Below are 22,658 nucleotides of genomic sequence, written 5' to 3'. Positions count from 1 at the left end.
TGATCTGGAAAAGGGGGGTGGGGCGGGGGGGGGGAGGGGTGAGCCGGCGAATCCCGTTTCATGGAGTGACCGGCCCGGATGCGATTGTTCGCGAGAGACGCCTATTCACGGACGGCTGAATTACAACTGTTGTCAAGTCGTCGTCATCGCCGTCGTCTTGCTATAAATAAATTGACCGAACGATGTTTGTTATCATCATCGTCGTCGTCGTGGCTCGACTGCTGCCGGCAATCAAAGATGTTTGTCCCGTCGTTCTGCTCTTAACTCGAGGGCCAAAAGCAGTACATAGTAAGGCCCCCTGTGCGCACGGCCGCAGCGGCGGGACGTCAACCAAAGGGAATTTTCGCCTGAGTTTGTCATCGTCATCACGTCGCATCATGATAAATCCACCGCCGGATTAAGGGCCTCCCCAAGCTGCCGCTATCTCCCACGGTCCTGCGATGTAACGATCCACCCAGCGGGCCTGCACATGAGCCGATTTCATCGCTCCGTCTCCAAGGTGGACGTAAACCCCTGGCGCGCGCGCTCCCTCGTTTGGTTAGTCTCGACTACCGCCGCCCGTCGTCCCATCTGGCCGTGACGTGCCCTGCCCAAGCTCGCTCACTTTCACGAGCGGTCAATGGCAACGTCACTAACTCGCACGCGTTCTCTAATCCACGCGTTCTCTAATCCACGCGTTCCTCTTTCTGTTTCTCTCATTAGCAATCGAATAAAAACGAAACGTATCGGACTGGCAACCCTACACTGATTGAGGAGGCAGGAACGACTCCGAAAGTTGGAGGTGGGGATTGATTTGTAAATAATCCTTCTTGCAGGTAAATATTCACATTTTTTTGCTCGTAAAATACTGTTTGTTTTGCAAAAATATTTTGTCAATAAAAAGATAATTCCATGATCACCGCAATTAACTTCTCTCTCCGTGTTCATCCGCTTAGTTATTTTACTTAACTTTTATCCCATGCTTTAAATTATTTACATCCCAGGTCTCCTTTGCTATAGACTTGCTTTTCCCAATGGGCTGTCACGCTTTTAAAATAACATACCATGTGTGTGTAATATACGTTTGTGTGTATGTATGCAATGGTATCTGTACATGTAAGTCTTATGTATGAAACCTGCGTTTGTACATGTATTTATATGTGGATGAATATATATGTTCCAAACTGTATAAATTACAACGAATGAACTTCAAAATTACAAGAAACGGCAAATAAAATTAAAGATTTAACAAACGGTCATTTGGTGTTTTGGCACCAAAGTTGTGGGACAGCTGACCCGGAAGTTTAATTTAATGGACCTGCAAATCACCTTAACTTATGACTAAATTACAGGACAGGCGTTATTTTCAGGCACTGCAAGGAGAATTAAAATGGACTGGACGAACAAATGAGAGCGGTCTCGAGTAGGGTCGCTCAACGGACATCGATAAAATACCGATCGTCGCTTTCGGACTCCATCGTCGATTCCACACTCGCGGAATCGACGATCGAACCCGGTGCAAGTTTAGTAACGAACCTACCGATTGGCACGCGTGAACGTTCAAACCGCACGGCTGTCATCAGTCACCGCGCGGTACGTTCCAACAGACACACAGACACACACGCACAAATACAGGCTGCACTTTTACGTTCATTGTTAAGACATTTCCATCATCATCATCGCCATCCTCATCAGCCATGATCAATCCACTGCTGGATGAATGCCTCTGCCCCCCCCCATCCCCCCCCCAAAGTCGTCGCCACCTCTCACCAGCATGCAATGTAACGCTCCGGCTAGCGCCTGCACACAAAGCTCATCTCATCGCTCCATCTCCTCAGCGCACGTCCTCTTTGGAACGTTCCCTCCCTTTGGCTTCCACTCCATCGTGAGTCTCGACCAATGCCGGAACGCCATCCATTCCAGCGGTGACACCCCCTGCCCATGCCCGCCTCACTTCCTTTTACTGACGGAGTAACGTCATTAGCCCAAGTGTGTTCTCTAATCCGCATATTCCTCTTTCTAGCTCCGTGCAATTCCCAGCACGAATCTCTCCACGTTATTCTTTTTGCAGGAGGTGCCCTAAGTGAGCGCGCACTGCTGCGCTCACCTAGGTGACGCAAACCAATAGAATTTAAAGCATCTCTGGGTCACGAGATCAATTCAGCTTTTAGACCGGGCTGATTCTCGTTCCTTTTGCGCCGCATTGTCGACACCGTCCTCGTTCTGGAGCGTCCGATTGGTTCCACCATCGTTGGCTTGCCGAGCGATCGGCATTGCAGGTGCGGTACGAATGGCGGCGATTAGGGATGAGGAGTTTGGGACTTAAACGCCGCAGGTTTTAAATTTTTTAAGACAATTTCTGATCTTTTCAGGATTTTCAGAATTGCCTTCATTCGGCACAAACTTCATTGAGTGTCGACGTGCCGCCCAGAGCGACGTCACCCGATGCCACGTGATAGTGACCCCGTGGCAGTGATCCCGCGAGGATTTCGCATCGACCCAAAGCAAACAAGAACTTTGGATCGTCTTGCGCTGCGCATCTGGGCCTGGTTATCGGATTTACCGGCAAGGTTTTATCTGAAAATCGGGAGCACGTTCTCGGTCTGTACCAACTGTGTCGAGCGTGTTCAGGCACCGGCATCGGTGCGTGCATCAGTGAGTACCGGTGCGTATCGGTGAATATCGGTGCACGTATCGATGCTTCAGTACATTTTGACACACGGTTGTTCATGCGCTTATCGTCGCGTGGTTTGACGCACGTGGTTGGCGGTGCTGCGTGGCGGCGGGCTCACCTGCTCGTACTCGTCCGTGATGGTCTTGGGCTCCTCGTGCCGCTGGAACCACATCATGTACTTGGTGTGGAACCTCCATGACTGCTTCTTCAGGGCCTTGGCCGCAAGGTACTGCGCCTTGGTGCCCTGCTCGCAACACGGGGGGTGGGGGGGTCCGAGGGTGGCGGGGTACGAGTCAGTCAGCGGGGGCCCACGCAGAAGTGTGTGCAAGGGCGTGTGCATGTGGGTGCCTGCAGGTGAGCGAGCGTGGGTGAGAGTGCGGCGGGCGCTCACCTCCAGGTAGTAGAAGATGAAGAAGAGTGTCTCCGTGGAAAGTCGCTGGTAAAACTCGAGCGTGTCCGAGTGGGTGGGTGGCACGCGGTGGTGGTACGATGGGGTCGGGCACGGGTTCCGGGGAAGGTAGTGCCTGCGTGCACCACACAAACACAAAGATACCCCGCCGTATAGCTTTAACAAACTTTTGAGGCAAGTGCCGTTAAGCGATCACCTCTGAAGGTCGGCACGAGACACGACGGGCTTGCGCGACCAGCATCATGCCTGGCCGCTTTTGTATCCCCAGTGCAAGGTTTTACACGCTGCACCAGGTACTTATTTCAAGCAGAATCCATCCTTGGAAAGGTCAAGATCTGGGTCAGACATTCGTCACTGACGATTGCCGCGAGCAAGAATCGAACTCGAGTCGCTTGGTTCGTAGTGCAGCCCGTTAACAATTACGCTACCTATTCGCACACACAGCTGCATACATAAGAGGCGCACACACACAGGTACACATGCAAACACAGAGCAGAAGCTCAATGAGACACGACCATACGCACACACACACACACCCAGACGCGCGAACCTGCACAGCTCACATCCAACGTCATCCTCTCCTCACCATCTCACCCCTGACCCCTCTTTCCGAGGCGAGCGCCTCCCTGGCACACAGCCTGAGCGGCCTCACCTGAGCCTCTCGGCGTCGGACGGATGTGGCATGTGCCTCCAAGAGGCCTCCAGCATGCCCTGCTGGTACACGTTATCCTTGCCGAGCGGAGTGGCACCCAGCGGGCACACGCCCAGCAACGGCTGCACGTGGGCCTCTTTTGTGACGGGGCTGGGAGGGCGGCCCGGGCCCACAAACAGGTCTGCAAGATGTGGGGGGGGGGGGGAGCGACATGAGAAGGTAGGGGGTGGGTAGCGGTCACGTGACAATGTCCACAGCTTTTGGGTGGCACCGTGTGCACCTGCAGACTGTGTATGGTGACGTACAGGCAAAGAAAAATTCATGGCAACCAAATACATAGGAAATACACCCACGGAAAACGGAACGCGACATGATTCGGCGCATCGTAGCGTACCGTGGAAATGGTGAAAATGGACATGTTCGTCAAGGAACTGACACGTTGTTATTCAGGCTGCCTTGATGTAATTTTTCACGAAATGCAAACAAGTTTCACGACATGTCGACTTTCACGATTTCATCTGCCCATAACTCTGTGGGTGTATTTCACCTTTTGAAATAAAATAGCGGATCATGCAAACATTACTATCTGGGCCAAATTTAGTTTTTTAGGGATTTAAGCCGAAATTCGGCAGCACATTCCCTAGTTTCATCTTCATGCTGGGCTGCACTTCAAGAAGTTTAACATTTAGGAAATATTTTATTGGTATAAAAATATATATCACCACTGGGAACAGTACATTTTTGCCAAACAGACAAAACAATTATCGCGGCTGTTAAACCATTCGGTAATACCGTAGGTGTTGCCATATTCCAGACACCTAGGTCATTTACACGCCCAGTAAAAAAGTTAAAATATTGAAACTAAATTAGAAATCGCCGCATTGCAAACGGCAGTGCTTGCTACCACTGCTGCACGGTACACTCCGTTATTAGCGGCTACAGAGAGCCAGGGATATTTCGAGAGACTCCGAGAAAAAAATATATACAAGTCGGCCCTGTTGCTCGCTGACCTCTTCCCGTGCCCAACAGGGCCCGGGACCGCGGCCAAACTCTGACCCCGCTTGTATTTTAAAACTCCTGGAATATTTTCAATCCCACCGCGTTTTCGCTAATTAAGCCCTGCGGTGGTGTTTGGGCGCTGGGCCCACTCCCCTCTGTGATCGTAGCCCGATCACTCAGCGCCGCAGCCTGGACGCCGACCTTTGACCCCCCCCCCCCAAACCCCCGAGCCTGCCACGGGCCAAAGCAAAAATACACGATTCCCTGTGCCAACTCTCGAGTGGCACGAAAGAAGCGAACGGCAGAAAATAGTCTTAGTTTACGTCAGACAACGATGGACAGGATCTTAATTACGTTTTTACGATTTCAATACGTTACGTTAACACATTCGTAAAATTGTAACTGGCATCTGTATTACAAACAGAACAATAATTGATCATTTGTATCTAAATTATACGAGACAGGGTTGATTGGTCATTTGCATCTAGGTTAACACATCACTCCTGTAGTTTACAATTTTAATATAATGTGCCCATCGTTGCTACAGTGGCACTGGCGCTGCAAGGATTGGATATTTGATCAGCACCCTGGGGCCTGCGGATCGCTACAGAGCGACATTCGGGGTCAGGAATGGCGCGGCCGTCGAGTGGACCTGGAGATGCACGGTGCGATCCTTGGTTCCCTGTGGACTCTTGTCTTAGAGCAGTGAAGTTGCTGTACAAGTACGGTGTGAGTGTGGAGGGCAGGGATGTAAGTGCGGGGGGGGCCAGGTGTGAGTGTCGAACGATGGGTGTTAGTGTGGGAGAGGCGTGCGTGTGCGCGAGTGTGGAACTCTGGTCCCTGTGTCACCTCTGTCCGTGAGGTGGAGCGACTGCATTTGCCCCTCGAGTCCGGCCTCCGCTGCAGCCTTCTCCGCCATGCTCTTCAGTGAGCTCAGCGAGTCCTGTGGGCGACACAAACGTAAAAATCCTCCGTGGAACTATTCGTGGATTATTTGGTCAAGAGCTGTTAACGCCCGACGATTAAGGCCGGCTCGGCGTGAGATTGGGTGGTGTGGCCAAACCACGCCCGGCCACAATTATTATATACCCGGCACTGTAATATTACACACTGAACCAGGTACTCATTTAATGCCGAGTCGACCAAGAGAAGTACTCAGGACCAGTTTGGATATCACCCATGACTAGTGTAGGTTGTGTCTGGGAATTGAACTCAGGTCATCGGGTTTTTGCTCGCACAGACTTCCTGCGGATGACGACACCAACTGAGTTTCCACCCACAAGCCAACCAGCCCAATTAAATTATCGTCGTGACGAACGAGGTAGCCTCCATTTAACAGATTTTCTCATTCCAACAAGTAAAACGGTACCAAAGACACAAAACGTGAATCAGAAAAATCACGTATACGCATAGAATATGTCGTGCTTTCCGTTATGCGTTTGCTTTCGGGAATGTTCAATTCGTGGTAGGGAATCGGACACGTAGCAGTCAGGGCAAAATGCATTTCCATATTTGCAAAGAGTTCCTTTCCACCCCACTCCAATGGCCGAAGCTTTTTGCCAAATGCTTCGTACCGATTCAGCCGGTTTTCTACAGGGCGAACAGCAACACAACCCAACACTCGCGCCGACTTCATGTCGGATCAACCTTACGAGGGTTATCGTGCCCCTCCTTCCTGGTTATGAACGTACGAAGCTAATGCATGAAAGGCTTTCAACCTCAGTTGGAAAGCATTATAAGGACAATCCAAATGAGATAACTCGACTTTCTGTTTTTTGTTTTCCTGGGTCGATAAAACCACGAGCCAATTAATGTACGCGAGCAGCCCAGAACACGCACCACCAACCAATCAATCCATCAGATTCTTGTCATGCTGCATTGGCAGTGAAAGTGACAAACTCATTTGGCAATAACACTGTGGCCCTAAGAGGGAATACGGATAATGGGCGATGGGGAAATTCCGCTTCCTGATGGCAGAGATCAAATCTACAAACACTGCTCTGGGCAGTGTTTGTAGATCAACTGGAGCTACAAAGATTGCTCGAAAACAAAGTGACGACTTGGGGAGGCCTTCTTCCAACAGTGGATAGATGAATGCTGACTATGACAAAAACAATACGTAAAAATTACAGTTGAAAAATATAATTTGATACTATATACTAAGGTCCATTCAGTCTAATGGTGCTAACGAGGCAGAACATTCCAGCAGGACAGCACAAATGAGACAAAACACAAAATGAAAAGGACACAACACCATCAAATTGGCGCAAGATTAGATTTTTTTTTTACGATTATTGAATAAACTCGTGGCAATTCACCGAGTGGATTTGGGGGGAGATGTGCGATTGTTGCACGACTGTGCTTAGCGAGGTCAGGCCTGGTCAGTGTGAGAAAACCATCTTGGGGATTGGGGAAACTCAAGTTGGATTCCCTCTGCAGGAGGGCACAGAAGGCATCGCGCGCTTGCTCGAGCCGCGAGACACCTGATGACGCAGACCTCCCGCGGCGGCTCCAACACGGCATGGTCTGGCACGCCGCTCCGGCCGACAACTCCGAACAACGCCTCTCCCCTGGCCGCTCCGCAAACAAGCGCATGACATTTTCCATCCCCCGTCGAATGAGGCTGCGTGCGTGCCTCCGCCCGCGTCCGTGTGCGCGCCCGTAAAACGAGACCCCGCATCTCGGAGGATGCGAAGCAGCAGGAAATATCGCCAGAAAAATAGCTAAAAGCCGCTCCCCCGCCCCTGCCCCCCCAAACAGAGGGACGGAGCATTCCGATTGGACAGGCCCTATCCATGCCACACTTCCCTGGCTACTCCACAAACACGAGCAAAACATTTTCCACCTCTTGTCCAACGCACTTGCGTGCACGCGTCTGTAAAGTGAGACGGCGTATCTCGGAGGATGCGAAGCAGCAGGAAATATCTCCAGATAAATAAATAACGGACGGACGAACGGATGCACGGACGGACGGACGGAGCGTTCCGATTCGATATGGCACGTATGCCGTATAAGGCGTCCAAAGAAGCCGCGCGCTTCGCCCTATTCCCACGCGCGTCCAAAACGACTCGCGCGGAACCTCGGGGCAAACGCGAGATGGATCGTCAATGGATCGGAGAAGCAAATGCAAGTTAGAGACATCGTACGGACTTTGTCTCCTGGTCCCGACGTTCAACGTGGCAAAACGTATTCCAACATCAGCACTGGGGAGACGAAGGGGGGGAGGGGATATGCGCATTGTGTGTGCGTGTCATATGTGGTATTGTAAACAAGAGAAAGGAATTGTCGGGGGGGAACACAACTGGAAAACACCCAGGGCAATGATTGAAAGCAGATTGCAATAAAAATTGATGAAACAAGGCCAAAGAGAGCTCGATGGAGTGCTCTTTGTAAATCTGGTTTTGATCTTGTCCAGCAACAAAGCAATATCCCCCCCCCCCCCCCTATCGGTGGGCGTCATCGGCTGTGACATGCACCAGAAGCACGGACATTGACAATGAAATCTAACAGATGAAGACTGCAAGGCGGAAGCATCGATAGTCGCACGCTGGGAATTTACACAGAGAGGCTGAACTAGGAACGCGCGGGTGTCAGTAAGCGGACTTTGGCAGGACTCGTCACAAGAACCAACGATGACCGGAGGTCGACATTAATGAACAGTGGCGGGTCGCTGCGAGTGAAGCAGCTAGGAGGGCGGCAATCACAACGGGTTCCGCGTGAACAAACAGACGTGGCCCCGGCTCCGGCCCGGTGCACCTGAGCCAGAAATTTACAATGGAGAGGAGCTACGGGGGAGAGAGGACAGGCGACCGCCACGGTGGAGGAGGCAGTGATGGGCGACGTGAGGAAAATCCGTGTACTTAGCGAGCCCACGTGCCTCGAATAGCGGCTATTTTGGCGCGAATGCGCGGAATGCTGGCGTGCAGCTCACACGAGGAATACACGGGACAGCTGAGTGGCGCGGTCTGACAGCCCCCACCCCTCCCCGTTCCCCCCCACAAACCCAAAGCCACCTCACTCCTTCACCAGCGCCGCCGCCGCCGCCCGTGCCCCACGGGAGTGACTTAATGTGCGCACTGGCGCTCTCTGTGACGTCGGCAGTAACGCAGCATCTCCCGCACGGTCTCCCATCGACCGGGCCGTGGATTTGTTTACATGTGAACTGCATTGCCTTGTCACCCAGGTCTCCCTCGATAACGAGACCTTTGGTCTCAATGGGCTCTGATCATTAGCATCAATATCAGTCATGATCAATCCACTGCTGGATGAAGGATTCCACCGAGCCATCGCCATCCCTCACAGTCCTGAGAGGTAACCTATCTACGTCGCGCCTGCTCCGTCTCCGCACCTGCTCCGTCTCCGTCTCCGCACCGTCTCCGCACCTGATGTATTTGTGGGTGTGCTCCCTCCTTTGGCTGCCACTTTGTCATTAGCCTCGATCACCGGCCCTAGCCTACAACTATATGTTCCTAAATTGCGTACGTTCTCGAATCCACGTTAAATTGGCTCGTCTGGATCTAAGCAACCTAAATAAATATTTGATGCCGATAACGAGGTTGACGGAGATGGTTTAATTCAAATCCTCTTGAATCGGGGGACAAGACGACGTAGCACGTACAGATTGGATGGGACGGGAAGAGGCGAGACAATTCGATAGATTCCAAACCCAACTTGTGCACTGAGAATCGACGGCGGTCGGCATTCCAACACAACCGACATTCCAACGCTCGGATGCCTCTCTCATCCCGTCTCCAGGGACCGCACCAGATAACCTAGCTCGCACTCCCCTAGGCGTGCACCCATTGGCCAAATGAAATGGACTCCTACGCTCGCGACGACGGGATGATGCTCGTGCGGATTGACCGTGTACCACGCGTGCAAGTTACACGCACGTGCTTCGCCGAGGATAGCGACCGAATTTAATGAGAAACGCAGTGCCGACAGTGCCACACATGCCAGATGAGAGGGGAGGCAGCGAACATGAGCCACACTTACAGAACGAGAGAGGCAGTGGACACAAACGAGATGGCACGAGAGACGAAAAATGGTATTCTCGAATCGAATCGTAATCCTTTGTCGCGGCAATTCCTCGAATTGTGGGGGACACAGGGACAAACGTTACACACCTAGTGGCCCAGCAATAACCAGAATAATTGAACAAACCAGGTGGTACAAACGAGACAGAAGACAAAGGAGGCGCAATACAAATGAGACAAAAACAATCAATGGTTAAATCAAGAGAAGGGCTGCCCTCTACTGTTGTGGCCCAGAGTAGCTCTGCGTTATTCACTTACGTGGGCTGCTCTCCACCATGGGGGTTGCCCCTGCTCCGAGAAAAATCCAAACGGACGCTTCGTCTCCTAACGCGTCGCCAAGGATTCAATTGGGTAAATATTTCAAGTAAAGAATACATCATCAAATCGTTATTCTCTGGCACCCCCTCCCCAACACCGCCCTTCAACTTCCACCACCACAACCCCCCACTGACCTTGTCACCACGAATGACCACTACCCCACCGTCACCCACAACCGCTAGCCACTTCCTACTCCTCCACCACCACAACCACCACCCCCCCTCACAGCCCCCCCCCCCCCGCCACCTCTCACCAGTGGCCCCCACATCCACCCCTGGCCCGTGCACCTCGTGCCCCAGTGTGGCCCCCGCAGCCTCTGACCCTCGCTCCCTGGGGGCGTCTCCATTACCCTCCCAGCCTTCTGCCCTAATCGAGCCCTCTCGGGGTGGGGGCTCGCGAAGGGGGGGGGGGGGGACAGCTGTTCACCGAGGGAGGATGGTGGGGGCCGACGGACTCATCGCTTGCTCTCTGACGAGAACGATAGCAGCAAGCGGCCGCATCTGCCCGCTTCTGTTCCCCTCCCCTTCAGATCGCACCTCCCGCCCCCCACCATCCCCCACAGCTCCCCACCTCCTCCCTCCCTGTGCCATCCCCCGTCTTGTCTCACACCTCCACCACAACAGAGACGCTCCCCCTTCCCCATCGTTGCACCGATGTCGCGGCGCCCTCGGACAGCGCGCCGAGTCGGCATGAAGCGGAGTGCACGGGCACCTCTACGCAGCAATGTGGTTGTGTGGTTGTACACGTATGTAGCGTGCGGTAAAAAATTCAACGTAAAGTCGTATTTACTCATTCAGTTCGGTCACCCGCTGACAGATTCCTCTGGGCACAATTACATGCATGTATCCCGAGCCTAAGCATAAACCGTAAGTCGATGATTCGATGCCGACAAAGTTAAAATCATCGGAAAATACAAGATAAAATCTGTGCACATCCGTGTCTGTGTGTGTCGCAGGTCATGGGAGATCTATTGGACTGTCGGCTCCTGAAGGAGTAGTGGTGGTACACCGTGGAGGATATTGGCCAAGGCTACAGGCCTAGCCATATAATGTGCCATGGCCGATCCACTGCTAGCCATATTATATGCCCTATACTGGAATAACATCTGACTGGTGGCAAGACATGAGAAACAGAAGACTCACAACTCACCGAACCATGCACTCACTCACACTCTCATTCATGGCACGCTCACGGCTACCATGGTGGCTATCGGGGGCGCTGGTCAAGTGCGACAGTTCCTAATTCCTCCTCCTTTAAACTAATTACCAAGACACCACAAGCTGCGAATGGTGGTGTGCGAGCACGTGTGAGCATGTATATACTGGTCACTGTGTGCTATTGTATAGAGGTGAATGAGTGAGTATGTGTGTATAAAGCGGAGCGTGTGTGTGCGCGCGCGTGTGGGGAGCGAACCTGGCGAACCGGGTTCGATTCACGCTCACGGACAACACCAGTGACGATTATTTGAACCGATCCTGGACCTCCCCTAGGTCGACTCAGCCTCAAATTAGTACCTGGTGCGGTGTGTAAACATCGCCACTGGGAAGCGAAAGGCGGCCGGGCGTGGTGTTAGCCACCCACCCCCTCTTGTGCCGTGCCGGCCTTTATAGGTGCTCGCTAACAGCACTTGCCCCTACAATCTGTTAAGACTATACGGGGGATCTTTGTCTTTGGATGCAGGCGAGCGTTTGTGCATGCGAGTGGCGAGAGGAACTGCATCGGTTAGCGCTCAGTGTTACGAAACCAGAGACTCAAGTGCGATTCCCACTCACGGCCATCACTGGTGACAATTACCTGAACCGGTCCTGGGCCTCCCAGCGGTCGACTAAAATGAATACCTGGTGCAGTGTAAACATCGCCACTGAGGAGACAAAGGTGGCCGGGCATGGAGCTGGCCACCCACTCCCTGATGCGCCATGTCGGCCTTCGTAGGTCCTACTCGCTAACAGAACTTGCCCTAATAATTTGTTAAAGGCTAAACGGGGGGATCTTTGCCAACAGGTGAGCGTGTGCATGTGCACGTGTGTATACAGGTGCGCGTGTGCGGTGCGCACGTGTGTGTGTGCACGTGCAGTGCCGACCGTGGCTCACCTTGGTGATATGGTCGGGTGAGGGGCTTGCCCCGTAACTCTGGGGCCCGTTCCGCATCTCCGAGCTCGCCTTGGCTTCCGCCAGGTCGGGGCTCGCCAAGGTCAACGGGACGCTGGCCTGCGCCACCGACGCCGCCGCTGCCGACGGCCCGGGGCTCGCGGGAGGGGGAGCCGCGATGGCGTCCGGCGTCTCCTTTCTAGCGATGGCAAACGCGACCACAAACCAACGAGACGGCTCGCAGGAACACTCAGAAAAAAAAGTCAAACAAGGAAGGAAAACCACGCCTGCGCATGGATTCCATCGACGATCATAACGACGACTGTAATCGCAGGCACGTCACGACGTAACACGTCAACTTGTCATGCGCCCCCCACCTCACCCTTTCCAGAGAAAAGTATTATTATTCTTCTTGTAAATAGACAATTCAATTGCAATATACACAGCAGTCATCGCTTCCTACGTGAAAACCTTGGCAGGACCCTCCTGAATACGAGTCATAAGACTCACTGGGGCTCTCCTGGCTAAACAAGTGCGAGGGGCCGCACGCCGAGCGTAGTGGGGGCGCGCGGAGTGGGGCGAGCGGAGTGGGGCGAGCGGAGTGGGGGCGAGCGGAGTGGGGTGAGCGGAGTGGGGCGAGCAGAGTGGGGCGAGCAGAGTGGGGGCGAGCGGAGTGGGGGCGAGCGGAGTGGGGGCGAGCGGAGTGGGTGGCCGACTCACAAGAGGGGAGGCGAGGGGGCGATGTTGGGCTGGCTGCTCGGCGAGTCCGAGTTGACGACCTGCGGCGAGTCTTCCCGGGACTCTGCCACCACGGAGCTGTAGCCTGCGGGAGGAGGGCGGGCGACACGCAACCTCCAAGTTGCTCATCCAGTCCCCGCCAAGTCGCTCTACAGCATCCTCCGTGCACACCACGACGACTCCCGTCCGCAGCACGCTCGCTCACCTTGCACGCTCATTCGTTCACACATATGCTGCCCACACACACACACACACTCGCTCGCTCCCCACACCGCAGGTCACCTCTGCTTCCGCCTTCGCACCGCTCCACTCTGCAATTTCCTCCTCCCACCGTTGTCGTTTTCCCCGAAGCTCTCACGATAATAGCCTAATTTCTTTCGAACCGATTTTTGTGTTAAGTTTGTTGTCCTTCCCCCCGCACCTCCGATGAGCACGGTTTGGCTACGTACGGTGCGAAAGAAGTTCAACAGACATGCATGCAACCTTTTTGCTCAATTCAAGGAAAGCGTTACGTTCTTTATCTGCTGCAACGTTGACAATGCTATTTGTTGCTGACCGCTTTAAGTTTTTGTCCTCTGGGCCTGTGCTCATGATGGGTATTAAAAGAAACGTGCTTACGTTCGTGGCTCTGCAAAGAAAATGCTGATGAACCCCGTCAAGAGTTTGATTACAAGAACAAAGGCCGCTTGCGAATCAGCCATGGTAATAACGTGTCCGCTTAACTCGGAGGAATAAACGGGAGTCTGCTCGTTATGTACGGAGTTGACGATTCTCAAGTGAAGAGACGTCGTCTAGTTGAGGCCATGCTTTTTGGGCCTTTAACAAATTCATCCACCTGGTGACACGAGATCTGCGAGAGGGACACAAGTGGAAAATACTCCACAGGACGTATTCCTAAAGCGTGCGTGCATCTCCGTGTCTCTCTCCGACTGATGATGATGATGTGTCAAAGACACTTAAGCTAATAATGGACCCAATGAGACAGAATCATTCATAAATAAGACAACGAAATAAATCGTGACGATAAAAAAAATCGTCGTGCACCACACCATGCAGCCAACTACTGATTTCACACGCACCACCACAGTAAAGGCAAAAATCATCAACCCAGGAGTAAAATCTCGACTTTAAATCACGACGATTCATCAAATCGTAAAGAAGAGACTCATGAGAAGCCCGCCAGCACGTACTGTTGGCACCGTTGAGCTGCCTGCTCGCCGCTGCCGCGGCCGCTGCAGTTGCTGCCGCGGACGCCGCCTGGTTCGCCGAGCCCGGCCTCGGTTGAGCCGCGTTGCCTGCTCCCGGCGCCAGCGACAACGGCGCGCTGCCCACCGCGCCGCCGCCGCCGCCGCTACCCCCCAGGCCGCCCGCTAAGCTGCTGGTGCTGCTGCTGCTGCTGCCGCCGCCAGCCGAGGTCGCGCCACCCGCGACGCCGTTCAGCGCCCACACGCCGGTGCTCGTGCTGGTCGGGTTCCAAACGCCGCTGCCGCCCACCACGCCGTGCCCCGATAAATTCCACACGCTGGCGCTGCTGCCGGCGCCGCCGCCGGGGCCGTTGGCGCTGGGGCTCCACACCGAGCTGGCGCCGACCGTCGTGCCGGACGTCGACGACGAAGACAGCGCCGGCGGCGCCACCCCTGCCGACCCCGCGGACGACCCCGCGGCCAGGCCGCTCGCACCCCCGCTCGCGCCGGTTGTCGGCGTCACGCCCGAAACGGCGGCGGAGTACGCGGGACCTGACGGCGCCTGCGATGATGCTAGACTCCTGGGGGGAGGGGGAACACAAGCAAGCGTTCGGTCGTTTGTTCTCTACCTGGCCCCCACACCAGAGTAAAAGGCACGCTCGTGCGCTTTCGTAATAACGGCGCTGGCGCCGCCATCACCTCGGGTCTCAATTCAAGCAGCCGTGTGCGATTAAACCGAGTTGTCAATTGCTGCACAAAAAAAAACACATTAAATTCGGTTCTGCACTTTATTTGGCTAAATTCCAGCTCTGAAGATTAAAAATATTGGTTTGATCACCATGTGATGAACATTACTCCGAGTGGCAGAATGGGTGGCAAAGTGCTGCCTCCTACTGTGTGGACCAGAGGTAGCTCGAATCAATCTCAGAGGTAAGCTCTGTGGGCATCCATTTCGGTGGGCCGTTCTCTAACACCAAGGGCCACGCACCGCTCTGTGAGATACCTGAAAGGAGTTCTCTCGCAGAGGGATAAAACTGTGGCAAAATGACCGAAAAATATTTTTAAATGGCAAATCCACACTCACGTCGCGGATGGTTTGCTGGTGCCCGCTTTGCTGTTACTGCCGCTACCACCACCACTTCCGCCGCTGCCACCCGCGCTGCTCTCCGATTTGCTGAGAGTCCGCCCCGACGTATTCTGGATGATGGGCGAGACTGGCGTCCCTACGGTCCCGTGGTGCGCTTTCGTTAACAGCGCCTTCGCAGGAGACTTGGGGGTGGGGGAGGTGGGGAACACAACACAAGCGACTAGAGTCAGGTTCGGCAAAACCAAACACACCGCATGCATCCGTGCAAATCAACTGCATTTACAAAATGTGTACAGTTGGCATGCCAGCCAGGTGGATTTGGCCGGCAGAGCGAGCAGCTCGCAAGCTGAAGGCCGCAAATTCACCATCCTCCCCCCCGGGTTCGATAAAATGATTATCACTTTATGGGGAAGTCAACAGTGGTTTTGCTGAGGATAGAATCGCCCCCACCAAAGGAATGTGGAATATTCCGCCGCTGGCTCAGGGCTGTAAAGAGGAGACAGGCAGGCAATTCCTCAATGCTCACGTGAGCCGGAACCTACTCTTGACTTTTGACAATTTACATACACACTCACTCATTGTTTTTTTGTTTTAGGTAAAGTCACGTATGTAGAAATACAATAAAATTATATTAAAATAAATCACGACGTTTCTTTATTAATTTACATACACATTCTATTTTGCAATGTCGCACCCATTGCGGGGAGAGCAGTGGCTATACTCTACTGATGACTCCTAACACTGATGAAATCGGTATACAGTTGTCTCATCGCTGCCTAAATAATATGGCCACAATTTTGACACTTTCGAAATAGCGGTGTGAGCAAGGCTGTGTGCGTTATGTACACGACAGGATGGCGATGTGACGGGACATGCAGAGCATGATAGCACTGATATTGTCAGGTTCATGCCTTTTGCACTCATCCAATTTAAGAATATTAGTGAGCAGCTGTAATTATAGGGGCGATGATGCAGCTCAGGGGTAGGGCATTCGATGTTTGTTGCAGAGGTTCGTGGTTAAAATCGAGCAGGCTGCCCTGGTTAACACTGTGGGTGTATTAACCATAAATGACCACGCGCCATCTGCTTCACAGCGGACGTCAACGATTCCGCAAGGTCATTCGAAAAGAGTCGCCCGTCGTGTGCCGGCGTCACGGTCCAAACGTGAAAGGAAAAAAATTACCCCGCAAACGACTCGATTGGGATCACACGCACAGCAACGTCACACCTACTGTGAATCTACTGCTGGCTGTGCCTGCGAAACGTAGCAGCGCCTTCCTTCGTGATGATCGCCTTGCGCTATAAGAACGATAGCCCGACGGAAAAAATGCACTCAAGTCTCATGATAATTGATCAAAATTATCGAGGTGGCTTCCATCTCCGTGACACGGGGCAGTCGGGTACCTGCATTGACTCGCTGTCCGTCGACTTGCTCCTCCTCTTGTCCTGGTGGTGGTTTTCGTGGTTCTCCTGCGCACACAGGTCGCTACTATTAGACCGCCCCCATCTCTCTCTCTCTCTCCCTCCCTGACTGTCTGTCAAGGCCACAAACACCTGGGCACGCGACAATCCGCCCTCCTCGTGATTCTGTCATCACAGTTTGGAGTCGCGAATTGAACAGAGGACCGATGACGATATTGTCTCGTTTGTACGGTCCAGTCGACGGCGGCGGGAACGAACGAGGTCTCATTTCAATACATCACAATAATTAAACGCAGCTGCCGAGCGCAGGCCTCAAGGCCCAAAGTATCTAGCGGCCAGCAGCAAATGGCAAGACGACGAGAGGAGCGAATTCAAAAGTTGGGCAGTAGAGAGTTGTGACCTGCAGTGTGGTGACTGAACCCAGTATGGGGGGGAGACACGAAACAGTTGTGTCTCAATGCTTTCGCGATCGTGGGGACTGTACCGTCCCTAATGGTTACAAAAAAGGCATCACACACATCGCACGTAAACAGAAAACAAGCGGTTCGCATGCGCGCGATTCAACGCGTGTCTCGCGATTCTGAGCGTCGACAAATAAACCGTCATTCCGCGCGCGACGGTTTGACTCTCAGCCGCCCCCTCAGCCGTCGAGGGCGAGCGACTCGCCGCCCACGTGACCGCAGGTGCGTCGGAGAGCGAAGCGGCGACTCCGGAAGCAACCACCACAACAGGCGCCGCGCGTTCTACATCTTCACCCCACCCCCGCCACAACCAAGGTGCCACCCCTGGCCAAGGAAGGCCGTTGATGTCACCGGTCACACGTTAACACAGGCGAACAATTCATGATGCTTACGCAGTTTGCGTCATGAATTGCGGTTTTGTTTTATCCTGGCCACCCCTTGAAAGGTGACCCCTCAGCGATGACGAGCCAGTGCGGGGTGGATAGGGGAGGGTGCGTGCCGGTGGACTCACGTTCGGGATGGGCACGGGCGAACATGACGTGGTGGAGGTCGGAGTGCTGCTTGATTGGTTAAAAACTTCGTCGTCGTTGAGGCTGTTGCTGACTGGAGAGGTGGCCAGAACCGCAGCCAGGCCTGCACACACGTACACACGCACATGCACGTGCGTACGTACGCACATGCGTACATACGCACATGCACGTACGTACACACATGTGCGCATATGCACGTACACACACACGCGTGCGCGCGTACAGACACACGCAGCCAGACACACACGCGGCCAGACACACACACGCATACAAACACACATACAAACACACACAAATGCAAACACGTGAATTTGACGCGGGAAGACCTTCACCGGCTCCACAGCGCACGACGTATAAATTCTGCCCAACTGTACACAGGTGCCAACACGGTACAGCACCGTGCTAGCGTGGATATTGCCAAGGCGCCGAGATGGCGGCACTTTGGACGCGCCATTCGCGGCGGCCGCCGTGTTCTCGTCGGACTGCACTGTTTGTCGCACGTTGTGCAGCAACGGCTCTCCCATGTGCACGACCTCGTGCTTATGAAATTACCGTTTGCGTTTAACCAAGCACGTAGGTTTTCACAGCCAACATGACGATTCTTAATTTGAGTTTAAATTTGGGCCACGTAAAGATCCGTCCAGAATTTTTGCTGAGCAATCCGCTCGCCACCCAGCGCAGCCAAACAAATTAAACTGTTACAGGTTGCACGAGCGCTTAACGACGTGCCGATTATTTTCCACTCACCGGTGAGATGATGAACAACATTTTCTGAAAACTATTTTAGCAATCGGAGACGACAGTTTGGCTTGGCACTGCATCAAAGCATCTTCAGGTAAGAAACCTGGAAGTCAGCATCTGGATCTGACCCGCCTGCGCTTCAGCACGCATACACGACGGCCTATGGGCTCAGTCAGAGGCGAGAGCGCCAAAGGCAGAGGAGAGCGAGGGAAGAGGATGACGGGTGGCGGCGGGGAGTCCGCGGACAGAGGGGAGCGCACCAATTTCGTCCATGTTGATGTCGTCGTAGATGAACTCGTTCTCCTCGAAGTCCGGGTCCTGCGACGAGTCCGCGTAGTACTCGACGTCGTCGCGGATCTTGCGGATGGCGTCCACCTCCACCGTCTGGTTGTCCAGCATGCGGAGCAGCGTCTCTAGCTTGCCCACGTGCCAGCGGTGCCGCTCCAGCTGCCGCTTGAGAACCTCCACGCGGTCGGCCTTCTGCGGGGCGAGGGGAAGACGGGCGACGGGGTACCGCCAGGCACGGCGTCAGCGCTATCGTCGCGTCGCGTAGTGCACGCAGAATTGCGTTTTTTTTTTACGCTTTCCAACGAAGGTACGTAGTGTACGCATTAGCTCTGCCCGACTGTCTGTCTGTAATGAGGTTTTAATTTTATAACGCGTCTTTCATGCGAATTGCTGATAAAGACGCTGTAGAATATGAAACGCTCCACGCAGTTTTCACATGGAAGCCTACGTGGGACACCAAAGACAAAAAGGCGACAGCCAGAAACAGTGATTGCCCAAGCTCTGCAGTCCTATGTTTGGATGTTTGACCAACTCAATTAACAAATGTTTATACATGTGGGAGGAATCCAGAGTACCTGGAGAAAACCCACACGAGTGAGGGAAGTTACAAAAAATCCCTGACACATTTGGAATACTCTTAGATGTTTAATGCTTGCTTGTCGAGGTCGAAAGCATCAACGCATCAGCTCCGTCCATCTGTTTCGAACATGGGGTCACGATAAACTCCCATACAGATGATCTCAACTACAATTTAGTATAAAGTCGTGTTCGTATTCGTGACTTTCCCCAGAGGAGCAATGGTCAAATTGATCAAAGGGTTTCCCAAAACTGAGGGATAAAGAAAACAGCGCTAAAAGATTCATTATTGCACTCATTTTTATTTCATCGATTTTATGTTCTTCCCATTGTGCTGACCCAGGTCGCTTTTGCAACGAGCCTGGTTATCCCGGTCTCTCGAGTCATCGCCTGGTTACACAAATAAACTCGTTAACTGTTAACCGCGTCGGCTCTCTCCACTGCTCTCACCTCCTTTTCACTCTTCTTCTTCTTGGACACTATCGACAACGACTCCACCTCGCTCTCAAATTGGTCCACCTGGCGACGGTAGATGGCAGGAATGAGGGGAGACAGAAATCGGGGGCAATGCATTTGTAACGAGAGAGCCACGATAACTCTCATAAAGAAGATCCAAAATTTGCAAACTTTTCATATAAAGTCGTATTGCCTGGAGAAAAATGGCCAAATTTATCAAACGTCTTCCCAACACCCAGGGATAAAAAAAAATCAGCGCTAAAAGCATCAAACCTTGAGGAGTGTAGGTGAGGATGTCAGATCGATTAAATTGTCACAACTCAAGATGACGATTTGATTATGTTTTAAGGGCTAAAATGGATGAACCAATGACACTGTACATTAATGTCGGGAGGGAGAGGTCTCGGGCCATTTCAGAGATCACTCGTCACTATTGTACGCCGTGGCCGGGAATCTAATTCAGGATGCCGGCTTAAATAGTCCAATGCGAAAACTGCCCTAAACACTAGGCAAAGCATGTCTCGTGGGTGTAGGAATCTATTACAATCAATCCATTCGGATCTCTCGGACAGCAGTAGGATCCTGTGTGTCAGGAGAACAGCCCAGAGAAGCGGATACCACAGAACTACCTCTGACATCCCTTCAAGTGACCTCTGGTCCACACAGTAGGGAGCAGCATAGACCCATCTGCCAGGCCACATGACAGTAATGTTCAGCAAGTGGCAATCAAACCAATATTTGTAATTCCCGAAGATAACATTTCGCCAAGTAAAGTACATAACCAAATGTAACGTGATTGGTTTGTTTAGTGCAGTGATTGGGCCGAGAGCATAAACTCTCTGCACTTGAAAACCCATTTGTAATCAGAGGAAGGCGAAACCTGGATTTAAACCCAAGCTTCTCAGCGGTGCCAGCTCGGCGCTGTGACCCAAGGCGCGGGGGCCCTCCACCTTGTTAGCAAGGCAATGTTAACGGGCGAGCGTTTTTTGCACGTGAAGGCATCCGACAAAGTAACCCAGCAAGCGTTTACCTGCATGTTTAGGTTGTCGATGGTGTTCTGAAAAAGAATCGGGCAAAGAGCCAGCGTTACACAAATAACATTTTTCACATTATTCACTCGCTCACGGCACCGCGCCACGCGTCAAAAATAAAAAGACAAGACAGCGGTGACGGCGGAACACCAAACGTGGCGACGGGGGGCACCCCCCCCCCACGTTCCCCAGGGTGGCGAGCGGCGTGCGGGCCCCGAGGGCCGCGTTCAGGGGGTGCGCCCATCGCACTCAGCGCCGGTGCCCCGACTTGCTTGGCAAGCGACGGTCACTGCCGTGCTTTCTCAGCAAGAGAATTGAGGGTGCCGACGTGCGGCCAAGTGCTCTGCTTCCGCCCGAACGCCCCCTCCCCCCCCGACCCGGCGCTCGCACCCAGCACGCCAGGTCTCTCGCGGAGGATTGAACTCGATGACCCCCCGGCGTCTCATTGTGCGATAAGTAGGCTTGAGTTAAATAAGCGGACAACAAGAAATGTACTTTTCGATAAAGCTAGCATGGGTTATCTGCATAATGAGGGTTATCCAAGTGTGTTCAGGACATCTCCATGGTGTCACGATTTGAGGGTTGTGATGCTATCCAAAAATCGATTCCTCTTGCCATGCCTCGACTTCTCTTTCAGCCTCCTGTAAAATCGCCTTGAATGTGCCGCATCTCTCTCGATCTCAGAAGCCAAGCGGAATTGAGCCCAGGTTAGGAATTGGATGGGTGATCAAGAGAGTTGGCTAGTTGTTGTAGACATGGGATAGCCAGGATAAGAGTATATGGCTGCTATAGATTTCCGCATGGTAAGCCAATTCGTTGAGCTATAATTTGGGGCCAGGTTGCTGCTTCTAAATGAGAGCTATATAGCTCAGTGGGCCTTGCCTGGTAAAATTAAAATAGTTAAATAGTTAGTTTGGATATAGCTGTACAGTGATGGATTATTGAGTCCATCTGTCTAGAGATTTGAACATCAACCTTCCCCCTCCTATGCATGGTGGGTTTCCTAAGGGTTCTCAGAGTTCCTCCCACACAAAGTGAGGACCCCTCCTGAAAAGGAGTCCTGAGACTCAGTGGGGTTCTCCTGGGTAAATAATTGTAATAATTGGCAATTACCATGTCGTTTCTATTCTCTTTTTTGTGTTTTGTTGATTGCTCAACAAAAAACACACATTAGTAACCAACCTCACATTCGATTTGCATAAATTGCAAATAGTTAATTCCCGCACGCACGATCTGACACATGCATCGCGACGGTAAGGTTCTCATTTTACCGTGGAATCCATTTATCGTCGCAAGCTCCATATTTGCCGCCTGGCGCATTAACTATTTTCTGTAGCGCCGTGCATCGGACGTCTTGTAAAACGCACAATGTAGGCCTGCGTCGATCGACCACATTCGCCAAGAATCCATCTATGTGCAACTACCCCGTACATGGCACAATCGCCGCATCGTGCACGTCGCAACACCGAGAACCAAAGACAATCACAATGTCGTACGGCTGCACATCACAACACCCAGCACAAGCTGCACATCATACAACATGTAACAACACCCAAAACCAGACAAACCTGGCGTCATACCACAACACTCAGTACCCAGCACTCAATCACTGTCGTACAACGTGCAACACTGCACCATACAACGCATCACAACAAACCCAGAACCACAAACAGCACGTCAGACAACAACACGTCACAACAGCCAGAAGCAGGCACTACAACCACCGGCCCGTCGTACGGCAGGAGCCGGCATGGGGGGACGCGTGCGAGAGTACGTGCGTGCGTACCGTGAGCCACTGGCTGATCTCCTCGCGCTCCTTCTGCGCCGGGTCGACCTTGACCGCGGAGCCCAGCCCCTCCTTGGAGTAGGCCTTGGTTTTCGTCTCGCGCTCAACCACCTTGAATCTCTCCATTTGCTGCGCCCCCCCCCCACCCGATGGAACACAAGGTGTGGGACAATCGACGAGTTTTTGGAGAATTGACGTGAAGA

At 52.9% G+C, this 22,658-nt stretch overlaps 1 protein-coding gene across 11 annotated transcripts in view; it reads right to left on the bottom strand.

Moving 5' to 3' along the window:
• LOC116949522 (CCR4-NOT transcription complex subunit 3) overlaps nt 1–22,658 on the bottom strand; it is a 31,136-nt gene that overhangs the window by 842 nt on the left and 7,636 nt on the right. For 7 of the 11 annotated variants that reach the window (XM_032966917.2, XM_032966914.2, XM_032966919.2 and 4 more), the window contains exons 6-20: nt 22,456–22,584; nt 20,669–20,695; nt 19,633–19,701; nt 18,579–18,798; nt 17,559–17,680; nt 16,569–16,634; nt 15,162–15,346; nt 14,084–14,658; nt 12,876–12,978; nt 12,159–12,354; nt 5,563–5,656; nt 3,715–3,895; nt 3,045–3,177; nt 2,772–2,897; nt 1,520–1,552 (exon numbers count right to left, since the gene is read on the bottom strand). In XM_032966917.2, coding sequence (XP_032822808.1) covers nt 1,520–1,552; nt 2,772–2,897; nt 3,045–3,177; nt 3,715–3,895; nt 5,563–5,656; nt 12,159–12,354; nt 12,876–12,978; nt 14,084–14,658; nt 15,162–15,346; nt 16,569–16,634; nt 17,559–17,680; nt 18,579–18,798; nt 19,633–19,701; nt 20,669–20,695; nt 22,456–22,584 — 2,259 coding nt within the window. The remainder of the gene's footprint in view (nt 1–1,519; nt 1,553–2,771; nt 2,898–3,044; nt 3,178–3,714; nt 3,896–5,562; nt 5,657–12,158; nt 12,355–12,875; nt 12,979–14,083; nt 14,659–15,161; nt 15,347–16,568; nt 16,635–17,558; nt 17,681–18,578; nt 18,799–19,632; nt 19,702–20,668; nt 20,696–22,455; nt 22,585–22,658) is intronic. The other 4 variants (XM_032966920.2, XM_032966922.2, XM_032966921.2 and 1 more) reach the window with 2 other exon arrangements.

This window comes from Petromyzon marinus, chromosome 37, assembly GCF_048934315.1.
Source record: "Petromyzon marinus isolate PM22_M1 ecotype Great Lakes invasive population chromosome 37, UKy_Petmar_22M1.pri1.0, whole genome shotgun sequence".
Taxonomy (NCBI): domain Eukaryota; kingdom Metazoa; phylum Chordata; class Hyperoartia; order Petromyzontiformes; family Petromyzontidae; genus Petromyzon; species Petromyzon marinus.
Note: the sequence above shows the minus strand (reverse complement) of the source record. Positions and strands in the feature narration are given on the sequence as shown.